The sequence below is a fragment of the Phalacrocorax aristotelis genome, chromosome 3 (assembly GCF_949628215.1).
Source record: "Phalacrocorax aristotelis chromosome 3, bGulAri2.1, whole genome shotgun sequence".
NCBI lineage: Eukaryota > Metazoa > Chordata > Aves > Suliformes > Phalacrocoracidae > Phalacrocorax > Phalacrocorax aristotelis.
In genome coordinates, this window is record NC_134278.1 from 46,536,023 (window position 1) to 46,553,120 (window position 17,098).

Sequence of the window (17,098 nt, forward strand, 5' to 3'; positions counted from 1 at the left end):
GATTCTAATAAATTATGTCGTAAAAGATTGCAACATCTGCCACCACCACAGATGTAGATGCGATTTTTGAAAGAGAAGGACTTCTTCCTCTTTATTCAGCTCCTAATGTAGAACAGCATAACCAATCTTACCCAAGCTTACTGCCACAAACTGGTGGCACTGTCTGTTTCCAAAAGGATAATCTGAGCTGTTGTCCCTTTTAACAAGGTAAGTAATGGGTCACAAGCTTGAACATGTCAGTCCTGGCTAGCAGCTCCAAATCAGAATTTTTTTAGATAGAAAGTTTATATGTAAGAATCATCTCATGATTATACAAAAAAACAGGGTAAGCATAAGGTTTTCTTTTTTCATTGGCACACTGGCATCAATGAACAATAAAAAGAAATACAGAATTACTCAATTTGCAGGGGCAGTCTTCTCTTTGAGATGCACTGCCTATTCACATTTCCATCATGATGCACCTGTGCCTCGTATACAACTAGGATGATCTTTGCAGAGTGATGTCTACTGAAGAGTCCCTGCAGCTACTGCAAATGGCAAGGACGGCTGCTTGTTCACTCTTTGGTGAAAAATAAATTCTGTGTTGGGACTATAAATCCTAAAATGGACAGCGAGCTCATTTTGGGATGTGTACGGACAATGCACCTTGCAGAAACAGAAAAAACCCCACCTCTCTAAAATAGACACTATTCTTTCTTCTTCAAGAGACTGTCCACTCTTACTCTACTTTGGGCAAACTGTGGCTGTCCTGCTTAAATCCTGAAGAACTTACACGTATGCATAGCAATTGGCAAATGTAGGGATGAGCTTTGAAGTATCAGCTACAAATCTCAGTAAGCAGGGTATTTCAACATCATTGGAAGCTTCTTTGATCAGACTGAACTAGACAGGAGGTATTTGAGTAGACATTTATTAATAAAAAGCATGCTCATAGCCTGAAACTTAGTTGGACAGAATCTATTAAAAAGATTAACTATTGTTGTGCAACAACAGGCCCAGTAGAACTAGAAAACTCATCAGTACTAGAAACAGCAATTTTCATCAAGAACGATTCAGTCTTATGAAGACTGACTGCTGTCTCAAGTTTCTGAATACCTTTCAATTTTCTGAACACTGTAGTAACATGGGTATGAGCAGGAAACTGTACATCATACATGAAATTCAAGGAAAGCATCCAGGAAGAAGCATCTCCAAAACCAGATGGAGCTACCTGTAATACATATTTTCAGTAGATGGATGTAGAACAAAATTCCTTCTCAACTATAATTCAGTTGCACCTGTTAGGCTACTGACTCCTTTGAGAGAAAACATTTTGTATGATTCCTCCATGACCCAGGTATGCTGTTGTCTGCTTTGGTGGCAACAGCTGAGGGGCTGTTTCTCTGTGTCATTTATACACAAAATCATGCATTCCAGAAGCTTCATACAAGTTCATGTTCTCTGAAATATAACTGATTGAAATATTGTCTGAATTTGATACTTGGAGCTGGGTGGTAGAGATGGAGGTGGATTTGCCTGTTATCTGAAAGTACTGGTTAAGAGAAGCAGTCCAGCGTTTTATGAACAGAACCCTTCACATGCTGCAAATGAGAGCCTGGTTTGGCACTTCCACTACACAGACAATCTCTCCAGAGAAGATGAGGGAAGTTAAGTCAGTGGCACAGCTGATAAACAGGTACCAAAGATCCAGCATTGGTCTCTCTCCCCAACTCCAATCCCTCCCCACCAAGGCCTGAATCCCTCTGTTACCCTCACAGAAAAGCTGCCATGCAGGGTAACAGAAAAAAAATCACTTAATGGCTGTAGGAATCTGTGTTGACCTCAATATCAGTCTTCTGGATGTTATTATGGATGGCACTGTTCACAGCATTTTAAGAAGCCTTATGAAGTCTACCCACTAGGAAGCTAACATAAACATAGATTAACATTCGGCCATCCTGTAGCAAAACCTATTACACCATTAAACAAAACTAACCAATGAGTTCTCAAAGGAATCTTATGTCAGCCAAAATTAATGTCATACAAATAAGGCTGAATGAAGAAAAATGCCAAGGCCTGTTGGCCTGTTGTAAACCTTGTAAACTTTGGATACACCCATTTATGAAAAACCTCATATACCTCAACATACTTCACAATTAACAATTACAAATACTTTGGGAATAAGGTAATTTGTCTCTAAGTTTTTCTAAAGGAACACTGGTTGGCAAAAAACAAACATGAAAAACTGACAGGCAACAAAAAATGTTGTTTAAAGGCAACAACAATTTATTTCTTCTAACTGGTCCATGTTTATCCCATATGAAATTGAGAAACACTTGAAATACTTCGGCAAGAGTTTAAGATAGATTCCTTACTATAAAGTAAGTATAAAGTATTCACCAGTTCTACTTTTAAAACTTGAAAACGCTATAGCAAAATGGAAAGAATTTTTTCTATTTCGCCTAGTCCAAGCCTGACTTTAATATAACTTGAAGTTAGAATTTTTAAATTAAAGAAAAATTATTATGGATAAAGAATGAAGCAGTACATACACTATGTATATAGCAGTACTATAGCTTTGTCCTTTGCTTCAATGTCAAATGAAAGTCAGGTTAATCATGCTCATTTAAAACACAAAACTACAAGCTAGTCCCATAATTACCTAAAGAAATGTCCACTTGAAATTGTGGGTACTTCAAACACAATTGTGTTCTGCATAATAGTGGTAAGATCTAACAACTTAGGGCTTAAACCTCAGTCTTGGTATCTTATGCTCCAAACATTCAGCTTATTAATTCAAATACAAATCATACGCAAATGTTATTAAACTAATAAATTGAAAGCCTGCTTGTCCGTGTTGGCTCCTCTTTCAAAACCTTCAGAGGTATATTCTGAAACATACGAAATTAAGAGACTCTTAATAGAAAACCCTTTTCCAGCAAGTGAAGAAGCTTCAGTTACAATTCTTTTCAGGATAGTAGTGGCTCACAAGACATGAGGAAGCCACTCATATTAATGCAAGTCATTTAGGGCAAGCTGCATGTTGCACATTCTAATTGTAGGTGAGATTACTACAGCAAACTAGCACAAGGTGCTAGAGTATGCACTAATAATTTTGATATGAAATGTTTCTGTTATGCTCAAGAAAACATTAAATAGAGGTTATACAGTTAAAAAAGCAGTATCAAACTGAGACATGTTTTTAGTACTAATAATTTATCAGCCAAGACATCCATTTTCTCTTTTAAAATCCATCCAAAAGAGGAAGGATACAGATGTTATGCTTTATCTCAGAAAAATCACGCTTTATTTTTTTGCAAAGAGCAAACAAAATCAAATAATCTCATCTAGCAACCTACACTTTTTGGCATACAATTTTTAGTATACGATTGTATAACTGTTCATACAACTGTTGATATATAAATATTCACACAATACTCAATGTGGAACTTGTATTTATGACTCACGCATTTTGCTGTCTTTTGGACTTACATTATCACAGAAATTCCTATGCAGAAGGTCTGCAACCATTAGGAAAAGCTACTTCCAAAATCTAGGAAATCTGAGTATCAACCCAAAAAATTGTTTTGAAGCAATGATATACTATAATCAGGACCATTAGTCCAGAAGGAAATGAATAATTCTTTATTCAGAGCAGGTGCAGAACTGGCTGCAGTAAATAAAACCTAGTATACATTTTGAAGAATGCAAATAAACCAGAAATTGAATGGTTGTTTATTATTTGCCCATCACTCATGTTTTGCAATAAATGAAAGAAGGATTTCTTTTTTAAGAAACAATACAAGAAAATGTAATTAAAGATTAAATTGCTTGAAAGAGAACAAAAATTTAAACCTTTACTCTAGCATTGCTTAATATCTGAGTATCTGACTTGGTAATCGTTATGTTCTTACAACAGATATTGGCAGGAGCTCTCTTATTTTTTTATAACATTGATTTATTTCATTGATACACAAGACTGAACCGTTCCTAAACTGTTGGTTCAGCAGTACATCTATCTCTCTCTATATGTATGAATATAAACGGATAGACGCATGTATATACATATGTACGTATATACACACAGATATATATGCATATACATAACCCTCTACACAGAGTTATCTTCTGAGAAAGATGATTTTTCTTCTAAAACACTGAAAGAGATTTGGTTTAAATTCCAGCTCAACATCTATATGTCACAGATTTCCAGCTGTAAACTTTGGAGAACACTAGTCCTCTTTCTTTTATTCTTTGTCTTATCTTTGTATCAAAGACTTGTATCATGTGATATATGTTGTCTGGGACAATGGATCTAGGATTAATAATAGATTTGCAGGAAAAACAAAGATAAAAGAGTTTGCGTTCTAAAGTTCAGATCTTGCAAAGATGCTTATATAGCCTCAGTGCTGACCCTAGTTTTGACACATATTGAAATTTAGCATATGCATAACTGTTTCAAGATCTACCCTGAAATGACTCTCTTGTTTTAGGGGTACTATTCGAACAAACTTCAATAAAATAGAAGCAAAGCAATGCAGGTAAAATGATTCTACCTCTCTTTCATCCATCTTCAGCCATTGTTTGGGATCGTCCTCGGTGGCTAGGAAAGCTATCAGATCTAAGGCAGTAAGCCTTGTCTGACGTCTGGATGACACAAAAATAAGAACAGGCTTGGCTGGAGAATGACTCCGAATTGCTGTTGAGGAAAACAGAACTTAAGAATTAGGCCCTTTACTGACAAAAATTAGAGCTTCTCTTTGCAATACTTAGACAGCTGATATACCTCTCTGCAGATATACCTGCAGTATACAGGTAGGTATACTTTGCCATTATTCTGCCAGATAGATGCAACCGAGGCGAGCGTATTATAATCTCTGAATCAAAGATCATGGAACTATGCTTAGCTGAGTCTGAGTTAATTTGCCCTGCTACTTCAGTGATTGTTGTAAGCTAAAGATTTAAGAGAAGCAGTTAGGAAAACAACTCCACCAAATCACCAAAAAACCTGGACAAGCTTTCTAGACTTCAAAGCTTGTGAATTTCTGCCTGCAAGGGATCACTTTGACCTACCGAACCAGAAAAGGTAAAGAAAGGTAGAAAGTGACTTTTCAACAGCTGCTGTGAAAGGTGGGTGTTATGCTACAACAGAATTTTGTTTCTGTTGTTCACTAATTAGTCTGACATATTTAAGCCAATTAGGTCTTAAGACTTTTTAAAAAAGCATTTTCTTGCTCAGCCCACGTTTGAAAAGTTTCAGGTCGCAGCAAAATTTTTATGGTCTCAGGAATAAGTATTGCCATGGAAATGCTGAAATAACCTTGACTATATCACGTCAAACGAGTGGGGAAAAAAGGCCTCAATAAATCATACATCTACAGATTTTCTAACATCAACAGCCACTAGAAGTACAAACAGGTGTACGTAGAATCTCAAATACTCTCTAAATCTCTTATACATCCATTCATGTGTTTTCTCATGTAATTCTCATTCTAGCAATTAAATTTATGCATTCTTAATTTCTAAAAACTTTCATACTATTCACCATCACATATTGTTCCCAGTTCATGAATACTACTCAGCATGTGCTCTTGCACAGACACACACTATACAGTTGTGAAATTATTGAAATAGGATAATTCATGTGTATTTATACCTTACAACTATATATGCCAATACATCTATATATTTTGAAAGCCCAGCATCTAATGGATTTTTGTTGCTTCAGGAACAGGTGTGGCAGAACAGCCTGAGACAGATTTATTGTTCATTAGTGTTTTTGTACAATGCTCTTGTGGAGGTGTAAATAATCTGAGCTGTCAAGATTGGTCTCTAGTCCACAATCAATACTTTGCTGCTGTCATAAGGCTAATTAAAGCAGCTAAAAAGTCACCTCACAAATGTCACGTCACAATCAACAGCAGTTCACATTACAAAATTTATTTTGGAGGTTATTTTTAATTGATATAATAAATATTCCTTATGTAACCAAAACAAAACATGTTCAAATAAAATACGAGAGTTTTTCTTAAATTGATCCTGCTTGCCAGCTTTGTTAAGAATAAAAAATTGAAAACAGAAGTATATCTGGACGCACTACAAATTTTGAATTTTATGGTTATTGCTTTGAAACTAGAATTATAGGAGGTTAGCCTGACTTGCAACTTCTGTTCACAATTTTTTTAATGCTTACATATAGTGTTCCATATGAAAATACCTCAGCAGATTAATACTCTGAATGGTTTTATTACTTTCTAAATTTCAAATATTTTTACACAAATGTTTCTTTATGGTGTCAAACACTAAGAGAAAACACATTTTATTTCCCCTTCATTAGCACTGATTTTATTCTTCTGTTCTAAATACATTACATTCCTCTGTTGTACGTTGCATTTGCAGCACACTTTATGTTTCAGACAAATAGCTCTGGGCCATTAGGAGAGCAGATTCTCCCTATACATGCCAAGAGTACACACTGTAACACATGTTGTAAATGTGCTGCAAATGAACTGTGTAAAGTGCTCAAAGTCTTTTTTCTTTTATGGAAAGAAGGAAAAGGTCTAGGAGCTTGTTGCTTACCCTGAAATGCAGGTTTGTTCATGCTAGCCATGCGAGGACAGTAATGCTGGCCAGGGAAGCCCTGAATGTGCACCTCTAGAGGAACTGGGCGTACTGATGGTCGGAAGTTGAACAGACCCATCTACAAGAAAACATTTTTTTCAGGTTTAATCCTGAATTACCTTATAAATTGATATTTTGTTTTTCTGCAGCACAAATACATATCCATCTTCTGAAACATTTTTCATACCTGATTAATATTTAGCCAGTCAGCGAGGTCTCTGGCATTTGCTAAAGCAGTGGATAAACCAACTACTCTTACAGGCTTCTCTGTGTGAGATGAGATGAAGTTTGTTCGAGACACGATAACTTCCAACACTGGGCCTCTCTCGTCCCCTAGTAAATTAAAAGTCCATTGAAAAACAGAGAAAAACCAAAGGTTCATATGTCAAAAAGTATATTCACGCCATAACTATCAGCATACTTCTTCTAATTTAGCAACGATTCTGATTAAGAACAACAGAACGTGCTCACCAAGCAGATGGATCTCATCTATGATAAGAATGGAAACTTTCTGAACATAGCTTCTGTTCTGCCAACTTCTGCTGACACCATCCCACTTCTCTGGTGTAGTAACAATCAGGTCAGCTTGGGCAATAGCTCTCATATCAGGAGTCACATCTCCTGTCAGCTCTACAACCCTGTAATTAAGACAGACGGTGGCTTGGCTTTACAAAGCTTTAGAACACCTTAATGTTCAAATATTAACTCCTAAACATTAATTCTTAAAAAAGAGAAGAAACAAAAGCAAACAAAATAATTTTGTTTCTGGTCAACCACTTCTAGCAGGATTTTCAAAATTGTTTTAAATAAATAAACCTATCTCTGTTTTCCTAGCAAATACCATGTAAATACCAAGTATCCTTCCTTAGCAAAACCATATAAGAACAAGGGGGTTAATACGAGTCCCAAACCACCTATGGTTAATTTTTCAGAATGAAGATAATATAAGAATATGAGTATGATATAATGCAAACCATAACATCCTGTCATATCCAGGATGAAGGCTTTCCGGAAAGCTACCAAATTGCTGCCTGTTCTGTACAGATCTCTAGTTTGAATAATGAGGCTAGACTGCAGTGGATCTGCACTTGTTGGTGAAGTTCCATTAAGACTGGAGCAGAAATTATCCCGAGGTCATTTCTGGGGAAGATTAGCAGAGTTTTTCCAATTGTTTGCATTATTATCCTTTCAAGTTCTACAAACAGCATTTGAGATGATCCATCATTTTAGGCTGAATAGGATGGGGTTATGACATTTCCATGACACTTTCTACATCCAGTTGAACATTTAACAAAAATTGCTCAAAGTAACGTGTATCTTCTGTTCCAAATTTCAGTCACAAGTAATAGAGTAAATTTCAAAATGGCAATATTACCTGGAAATATTTTTACATTATCAGGCTAATAATTTATCCTCACAGGCCATTAAAATAGCAAAAAAAAAAATTACTGCCAATTAATAAGTCACTGCTATGACAATAGCAGGAATCTCACTGGTAATTTCATGTACACTGAATAACACCTCTTCCTGTTGAAACCTGTGGTGTGCTTTGAGCTTTAACTTACAAAAAAAGCTATCTATAGGAAAGGAAAAGGCCCTGAATAATGCATCCTATAGATAAAATTTTTAACTCAAGGCAGCATAATTTTGGAAAGCATCAGCATGACTGATATACCTTATATGTCATAAAGTAATGGCTGAACTCCAACACCTGAGAAGATCAGCAAGAAATTAATGTTGCCAAGGAACAAAATGATATCTAATTTATATATGAAGGAAAATGTATGAATACTAGTATACAGTACATGCAACTCCTATACGTTCCTTATAGCTGAGGTTTCTAAAGAAAGCTTATTTTGAATTGCAATTTCAATTTTCAAGGGTACTGCAGAGAGAAATCTGAGCTTCATATTTTTTATACTGGCAAGTAATGAGGATGAAAATAGCTGGGCATCAAAGTGTGTCACTTTTTTAGTTCTGATTTTGCTATCGCTACAATGACTATTAACAGCATTTTTTATTTTTTAAGTACTAGAAGTTTGAAGGCTAGCATACAATCAAAACCTATTTTGAAATACTCAAAAGTATTCTGTAGATTTTATTCATACTTGATGGGAGGTTCTTTTGCTTCTCATGTCTCTGATTAGGTAAGGAATAACATACTTTTTACCAAGTTTTTCTTCAATCCTGACTTTCCAGTCCTCAATTCTTTCACGAACAAGTGCTTTTAAGGGCGCAATGTACACTGCCTGCAAAATAAAAAAAAGTCACAAAACCAGAAGTTAAAGAAGAAATCTTTCATAAAGTGTACCTGCAAGGAAGAAAAAATTAATACTTGTGAGATTTGAAGATATTAATTATCTACAAAATGATTAAGGCTTGAGTTCCTTAAATGACCTACAACAGGATTATATGTAACTCAGACTTAACACTTGAAAATACTGCTTTGTTTTCTGAGCCATTTACAAGCAAATACATTAAGAAAGAGAAAGAATAATTTCTTGAAATAGAAGTATTTATCTTACCATTTAATATCAATACCCACTTACATAAATAATGCCATTTTTTGCCAGTACTATAAAATCTGCAAGCTAACATTCTGGAACAGAAATAATCAGACTTTCCAGCAAGAAATATCATACCTGATTTCTAGTTAGGTCATTAAGTTATTAAAACATTACCAATTAATTTAAAAAGCTGATTATTTTAAGCAAAATGTCACAATATTTTCCTCAAAGAAGCCTGCTGTGCAGTGGGGAATACTCTGACATATAGAAACAATATTTATTTACAGATTTATGGTTAAATATTCTGAAGCTTTTGAACACGAAGAAACTGCTACATGAAGAATTCACATACATTCTTTAAAATGTATAGCCAGGTTTTCAGCTTTATTAAAATCTAAAAGATATATTCCTTTCAGAACTGGCTATTTTGTAAGCCTAATAGATGAGCTGAAAATGTATTAGTGCCTTGTTTACCTCGCTTGGACTAACAAATTACATGGAGATACTGAAATTTCAAAGATGAATAAGGGATTTATGTACATGATTTCTGTTGATTTCAAAGGTTATTCTTTGGTTAAATCTCACAGTCAGATACAAATATATTTTCTAAAGCCTTTAAAGCTAAAATGTGGTTAACTAAGACAAGATGGCTAAGTCAAGATACAGATATATATTCACTTTGAAACTAAAAACCAAAAGCTGAGTTGTTCAGCTTTTAGACAACTTAAGAAATAAAACACAGGGCAAGTTGGAACAAAAAAATGGCTTGCAGTAATTAATTGCAACTTATTTTTTAAATAAGAGAGAGACTGGGCTAGTTGTATTCACACGGAGGGGAACTAATGGCTATAAACCAGCTACAGAATAGCTATAGAAGGAGATTAAAGCAGGAGACGCAGGTAAGTACGGAAAAGGAAATCCAGCATGCCTGTATGTCATGTTTTCAGATTTAACTCTAGTTGTACGTTTACTGATATATAAAGTTGAAATATAAGCATAATGCACGTAATGCAGTACCATTTTGTATCCAGACAGGTGTAAATTGGAGAAAGCAAAATTCAGTTTGCCGTTATCTTTTTCTAGGCTTTTGTATTGCTGAAAACATGCCTACGCAAGATGATTCTAGTAAACCTATTTTACAAACCTTTGATGTGGGATACTTGTTAAAAACTCTGAAGATGGCTAATTCAGCTGCAACAGTTTTTCCAGAACCTGTAGGTGCTCCAAGAAGAACATTACAGTCTGTATGATAAAGTGTGTGAAATATCTGGGTCTGGATAGGGTTGAAGTGTGTGAATTTGTACAGGGCTTCATATTCACGATGTCCCAAGGCTGTGATAGGCAAAGGCTGAAGATCTAGAAGCTCTAAAAACACAAAATAATTATAAGTGCATGACAAGAGATGCCATGCCATAACATAGTTTATTATGAAGATAAAGATATTAACCAATACTTCAGCGGAAAACAACTTACATTGGAAATAGTTTTAATTAATATCTCATATGACACAGAATCCACATTTGGGTCATTGTTAACTTCGATGAGGAATAATGAAAAGTTGATTTTATAGCTCTGAAGTAATTCTGCAAGTACTGTTGTTTTGTGGCATGTTTACTGGCTATGAACCACCCATTTGCATAAATTAATCTTTTTCTTAAAACTGTTTCCTTTTTACCCAGCTGCAGTAAGTTCTAAACTCAATGCATTAGATTCTATGTATGTCCAGCTTCTTATGATAACAGACTGCGGAGCTGGAGGACAGCATAGTCTGTATATTTCAGATTCAAGGAAAAAATCTAAGAAGTAAGGATCCTTTGGAGTTTTGAAGTTGATGGAGTAATACAAATCAGACGAGTATAACTAAATTTTACATCTAACCCTTTAAACATGAAATGAAAGACATAATCTTAATAAATAAACAAACAGCCTTTCAATATATGAATCTCAATATATCTTGAGGGCATCTGCTATCCAAACAATTAGAGATTGTGGAATTTGGGAGATGATATATATAACCAGATTGGATTTGGAATCCTACCAAATTAAGGAGACTGCAGTGATTCTGCTATGCAGATGCTTGCTTTGAAGTTTGGGTTGTTTTTTTTTATTTTGTGGCTGGAGGTCTCATTGTCTTTTCAGGGTGCTTCACATTAAGGTATGATATGGGACTCATAAAATCTACTGAGGCAATGATGCCTAATATTCTTCACATGCTTTTCACTGATACCTTATGGCTGTTTTATCATTCCCACTGAAACTGTGATTTCTTGGGCTCTGTTGAGGAGAAAGAAGGTTTTTTGCCTAGCAGGGCCTCTACGTACTTCATTGTTGAGTGGGAACCAGATGGGAATTGAAATCAATTACCATAAATCCTAGAGGCTCCATAACTGGTGATGTGTAAATATCTTTCTGTTTCTTCTGAATAGTAGTCAGTGATCAGTCAATTAGATAAAAAGGTTACACATGCTTTTCCAGACAGCGTAGGTACAGTATAACAATAGCTAAACACTTCACAAACACATGTGAATTTATGCATGCCAAAGGACAACACCGTATGAGAACTAAGTATTTCTGAAGGCACTCACTTCACAGACTGCTGGATGAGCCAAATGTAATTACAGTGGAAAGGTTTTACAATGACATCAGGCACAATGAATGTACAAAGCAATTTATGTATCCAGAAAAAAAGAAGCAAAACACAAACATATGCTTCTGTGCCAAGTGTTAAAAAAGGAGGGGGAGGGGAAGGCCATGACTTGATCAGCACTGCTGAGTTGAAATGCGATGTTCGGTGTGTAACAGTGCTCGCTATGATGAATTTATTTTAGTAAAAATAGTGAAATGTTTCATATTCTCAAAATTTTAACTGTGTTTGTATTTTCTCTGCTGAATGCCATTTATAATAAAACCATCCACTCTAAGATTATTTTTAACCAGTGCAGAAGATAGGTAACGCTGACAAGCACTAAGATAAGGCATACTGTAACACCAAGATTTGCCTAGTTTTATATGACAGTTTCAATTTTCCTATGGTTTATAGAGAACCTGGAGTAACTAAAAGGCTGGTATTATGTTGAGATGAAATGAGTTGCTTTTTGTTCAGGAATTTAAAATTTTAGTGAAGAAATGGTCTCAATAATACAAACATATCACAAAGTGAAATTCCATAAACTTTTCTACGATGAAGCAGAAGTTAAGAGATTTATTGCACTATCATAAGGAAAATCAGTATGAGCAAGATTAATTAAACCAAAATGATCAAATCTGAAGTTACCTGTGTGAGGTGGATGTCTCTCTGGAAGAATCAAATGTTGAAAATTTATGATACATACAGCCTCTGCGCCTAACCATCTATCGGACACAGCTCGAATGTAATATTGAGAAGGAAGAGGTTCAAAAATTGGGATTGTGAACACCACCAGTTGAGGTTCTTTAGTAATGACCTAATGCAAATGTGTAGAGAAGAATTACTGCACAGACAAATCAGTAACTTGAAAAATCATAGTTTGCCTCACTTCCATAAGCATTATCAACACAAAGCAATAAAGTATGTGTGCAACTCCAAGTGCAAAATGTTCACATCTTTATAATATATTTCACCACTGGGGAGGGATTTTGTTTCCATGGACTTCAAAAGATAAAAATAAGGCTGGCACTTCATCTTTTTCTTTAACAGCCAAAACCATTACAGTCTTTCTGTTTTCACCTGGAAATAACTGTCCCACCAAGGCAGGAGAAGAAAAAGGGGCATCTTAGATTAGAAAACATCTTTGTGGAAGTCCAAGCTTATCATGCACATCTGAATCAGAAAGCTGTGCTACTGATTTGAAAATCTGCTTAGGTCAAAATACTGTTTTACCGTACAAATCCGCCATCTCACTAACTTTATTTTTGTCTTGCTATGAGATTCTGAATAAAATCTACTACCTGTTTTTTTTGAATGATGAAGTACTCTGAATGATAAATGTGATCATTAGTAGGGTCTTCTACCCAAATCCACCAGGGCTCTCCAACAGTGCCATGTACCTTTAAGAGCAGAAAAGATAGCTTTGTTATTGTTGTAATGAGGTTCTCCAGATTTGCTGGGTATATTGGATATATTTCTAAATGATGTAGGCTTACAAAGGAACACAGAAATATAGAAATCAGAGGTAAGAGCTATATAACATTTCTAATTACATCAGTCTGCTTAAAGTTTATGTTTCAATACGAGTTTGCTTAAGGTATGTATAATATAAATGGACATGATGTAAGTGCAACTGAAGCTAGTGCCTCAGCTGTTTATAAATAGACTGAACTCCCAGGGTTTCCTCTAGGCTCTTAAAAAAGGACTCCTCCAGCTTTTTCCTCCTTGTACTTCTGTCTCCGGATTCTGTAGAGAGGATTGTCTTTGCTATCTACTGCTCATTTTTCAGGCAAAAACATTCTCAGGAAAAATGGGACACTGAGTTGTGACATTCCTCCTCTCTCTCTTCCCCTCTCCTCTAGAAAGATACAGTAAGTGGATTCAGAAGGCTGTAGTCACTGCTACAGGTGAAGTAAGAAGAACATAAACAGAGCTCTCTTGATGATTCCCATGCCATCTGGCAACATTTTATTCCATCCTAGATTTTTGTTTGCCTTGTTGTGTACCCCTTATTTTGTAATGCCAGCCACAAATCACAGCTAGGTGGGATGCTCAGTTAAGAATTTTTGTTTCTTTGTCAGAATAAATGTCTTGTGGCAATACGCAAGCATTTTACTTAAATAACTAGAAAAATGCGTAGTAAAGGAGTAGGGAAGACATACTATTAAATTAACATAGATTTGTGACATTTCTGATGAGGACTATGATAAGGTACAAAACCAGTTCGAAGATGAAAAAAAAGTTGGAGTTATTCCTAAACTTCAGTTAATAGGAAAAACCACAAAGTGTATAGTTGCTTCTAATGGTAATTTCGACGCTGCAGGAATCTGGTATTGACTCACCCAGCACCCATTATTTTCAGCATAATTCATTATCGTGTATGTGCTGGAAAACAGTCTGTACTGGCTTTTGAGACAAAAATACGTACTAAGAATAGAACTAAGGTTCTTTTTCTACATGGTTGCACAATAGAGAAGTAGATGGACAGTAAAGACACTGTCGTTCATTTTCATTACATTTGAATTTCACTAGTAGCTTCACTGGAAACTGAAGCAGTGAAACTGAAAGGACACAGGTCACTGCAGGTGACATTTTGAAAAATTACAGTGAGACTAATTATTAGTTCTTCAGGGTTTAGGAGAATTTAAGAGAGGAAAGAAAAATTAAGGAAGGTGATAAAGCTCAGAAATTTTATTATCAACTGAAACAGCCTCTTAGTTTTGGAGTGTCCTGTGACAAAGCTGTGTGAGGAAAAGAAGGGCAATGTGGGAACGGGCAATGCAACACGTTCTGCAGTAATGACTCTCAAGAGCTCTGGAGAGCTCTTAAGAACTGACACATACCTGTATTTTGGGCAACCACTGCCCTAAAACTGCATGTCTGATATATGACTCAGCTAATTAATACTAGTTGCATTATTCTGTATTTCTGCTGGACTCCTCCTGGCTGCAGTAAGGCTTACTTGCTCTGTTTGGGTATTTTTATAGTCCTTTGCTTCTAACCATATAATAAGATTTTTCCACTGGGATACGGCTCACATGCTTTTACTGAACTTAAGGCCTCCCAGCACTGAAAACCACAGCCGTTAAAGATCAAGATAATGTCATATCTCACGACTACCAAAACATCTCTTCTTTCTCTGGTAAAGGCAAGTGCCAAATTTGTGATGAGATCATTCTAGAACTACGTATCCAGGTAAAAGAACAGTCTTAAAACCATTAAATGTTAGCCAAGTGAGGTACTTCTGTTGAGTATGATATTTAAATTTTTAATATTTTGTTTCTATTTGACTACTCCCATTCTTTGAATGGAATTTTTTGGCAGCTAGTTTTTCTACCAATTACAGCTGTACTTATAAGTTTCTACAGTCTTCTTCTGAATAGCTTGCTAAAATACTGTGTGATGATGGAGAAGCAGTTTTAGAGTGTCAATGGTTGAATTTAAAAGGCAGTTATTAATTTTTAGAGACTATTAAAATTTAACAGCTTTTTTTGTTTGTTTACTGTGATGGAAGTTTTATTTACTGAGGAAACAAGAAAGTCAACAGCTACCTTACAAAAATAAAAAAAGAGTCTTCCAAGTTTTGATGAGTACCAGTATGCAAATTCACACAAAAAGAGCTCCATAAGTCGAATTGATAAAATGGTCATAATGTTTCCAAAGCAACCGTTAGGAGAACTGTGTCAAGGAGTCATAGCAGAAAATACATTTTTGCTGAAGTTTTGCTATAACTTTAGAAGTTCAGAATCAAAATAAGAAAGTATAAATCTGTGTGGACCCTTTTTCAATTTGTACAAATATAGAAAAACCTAGATTTTGTAGAAAAATCTAAAAATATACCGGGAAATTACTTTGTATTAAGATACGGTTTAATATGAAAAACAGTCGTGAGTTTTTTTGGGTGTAATAGATAACAGGTAAAGTGAATGAAAGACTGAATAATAAAAACTTGTTTAAATCCTAAAAAGTAATGCTTGTTTGCCTTCTGAAGTATTGCCCATAAGTAAAGCAGCAAAAAAAAATTCATGTTATAATTCATGTTAGGAATCCATTCAAACATTTCTGTAATAAATCCAGGTAGCAAACAATCTAACTTTCTATATTCTGATCGCTAATCTCCCATTCATAAGGTAACTTGGTGAAACTTGCAAAAGAAAAGGAAAAGCATTTAGGCAGGGAAAATAAATTCTAAAATCACCTAAATGTTTGTGGAATAAAACTCTAATTTACATGTGATTAAGGTAAATTTGTAATCGTAGGGATTTTAAAAATATTTCTTAATAAAAGAACAGATACTTAATATCCACCTTTCAGAATAATTTATCTTAAGCGTAAAAATAGAAAAATATGCTTGCCCATTAAGGTATCTTTGCCTGGTTTCTGTAGAAAGTTTCAGAAGTACCAGCAACAACACAATGCCCCCATGTGGACATTTGTATTTCATTTAGATTTATCTTATATCTATTTCTAATGAACAGATTCGGAGTCAAAGGGTGAGGGAATATCTAAATGTGCAACTAGTACAACTCCTTTCATATAAACTTGCACCATAAAATATAGATGGACATAATTCTAAACATATCTCAGTTTTTCTCTTCAGACAGGTCCCAACAGAAAAAAAGGCACTGATGTTGTGAACGTACAGCTGTAAAGCCATAAAGAGCAGCAGAACTTGGCACACATGAACTGTAATTCAAGGCTTTATTTTCTGTGTTTGACATTCATTCATAGTTCAGAGAGTCATCCATGTCTCCCTTTTTCTTGCTTCTCCTTTACGGGCATATAACAAATCCGCGTGTGACTACTATTAATATTCAATATAAGCACTTGCTTCAACATGTTATAAACAGTGCAAGCCTGTAACCATTAATGGAAATAAAAAGATGATCTTTGGGTGCCGCCTTCTACAAAAGTCTTAAAGGTCATTCCATTCCTATTATCAAATTTGCTTTTTAGCTAAAATACATATTTTTTTTTCTTATCCAAACAGCTATGGACTCCCTGTGATCATCACCTTTACTGAAGCTAAATTAATGCTTCCCATCCTTCCTCCACCTCCTTTTTTTTTTCACCTGATCGTTCCATGTGAAGTCAGGAGCGATGTTCAGCCGAACTCGGAGCACTGTGCGGGTAATTGGCTGAATCGTTGCTTCCATTATGATGGAGGGGATTTGATGGACACACTGTTTTACCTTTAACCCAATCTTCACATGATGCAGCATATGACCTGCCAAGAAAACATTAGGTGTAACAAATCTGCATTTCCAGGACAAATAATACAACCCCGACTTTCAAATAGGCTTTTAGAGAGAAGTATTATTGCTTGCTTGTTTCGCTCTTAGGTGCATAAATGTCTGACTCTCTT

General features: G+C 35.3%; 1 protein-coding gene across 3 annotated transcripts in view; it reads right to left on the bottom strand.

Moving 5' to 3' along the window:
* ASCC3 (activating signal cointegrator 1 complex subunit 3) overlaps nucleotides 1–17,098 on the bottom strand; it is a 281,717-nt gene that overhangs the window by 62,540 nt on the left and 202,079 nt on the right. For all 3 annotated transcript variants that reach the window (XM_075087348.1, XM_075087349.1, XM_075087350.1), the window contains 9 exons: nucleotides 16,806–16,960; nucleotides 13,035–13,133; nucleotides 12,382–12,550; nucleotides 10,252–10,472; nucleotides 8,764–8,849; nucleotides 7,072–7,238; nucleotides 6,788–6,933; nucleotides 6,559–6,679; nucleotides 4,536–4,678 (listed from right to left, as the gene is read on the bottom strand). In XM_075087348.1, coding sequence (XP_074943449.1) covers nucleotides 4,536–4,678; nucleotides 6,559–6,679; nucleotides 6,788–6,933; nucleotides 7,072–7,238; nucleotides 8,764–8,849; nucleotides 10,252–10,472; nucleotides 12,382–12,550; nucleotides 13,035–13,133; nucleotides 16,806–16,960 — 1,307 coding nt within the window. The remainder of the gene's footprint in view (nucleotides 1–4,535; nucleotides 4,679–6,558; nucleotides 6,680–6,787; nucleotides 6,934–7,071; nucleotides 7,239–8,763; nucleotides 8,850–10,251; nucleotides 10,473–12,381; nucleotides 12,551–13,034; nucleotides 13,134–16,805; nucleotides 16,961–17,098) is intronic.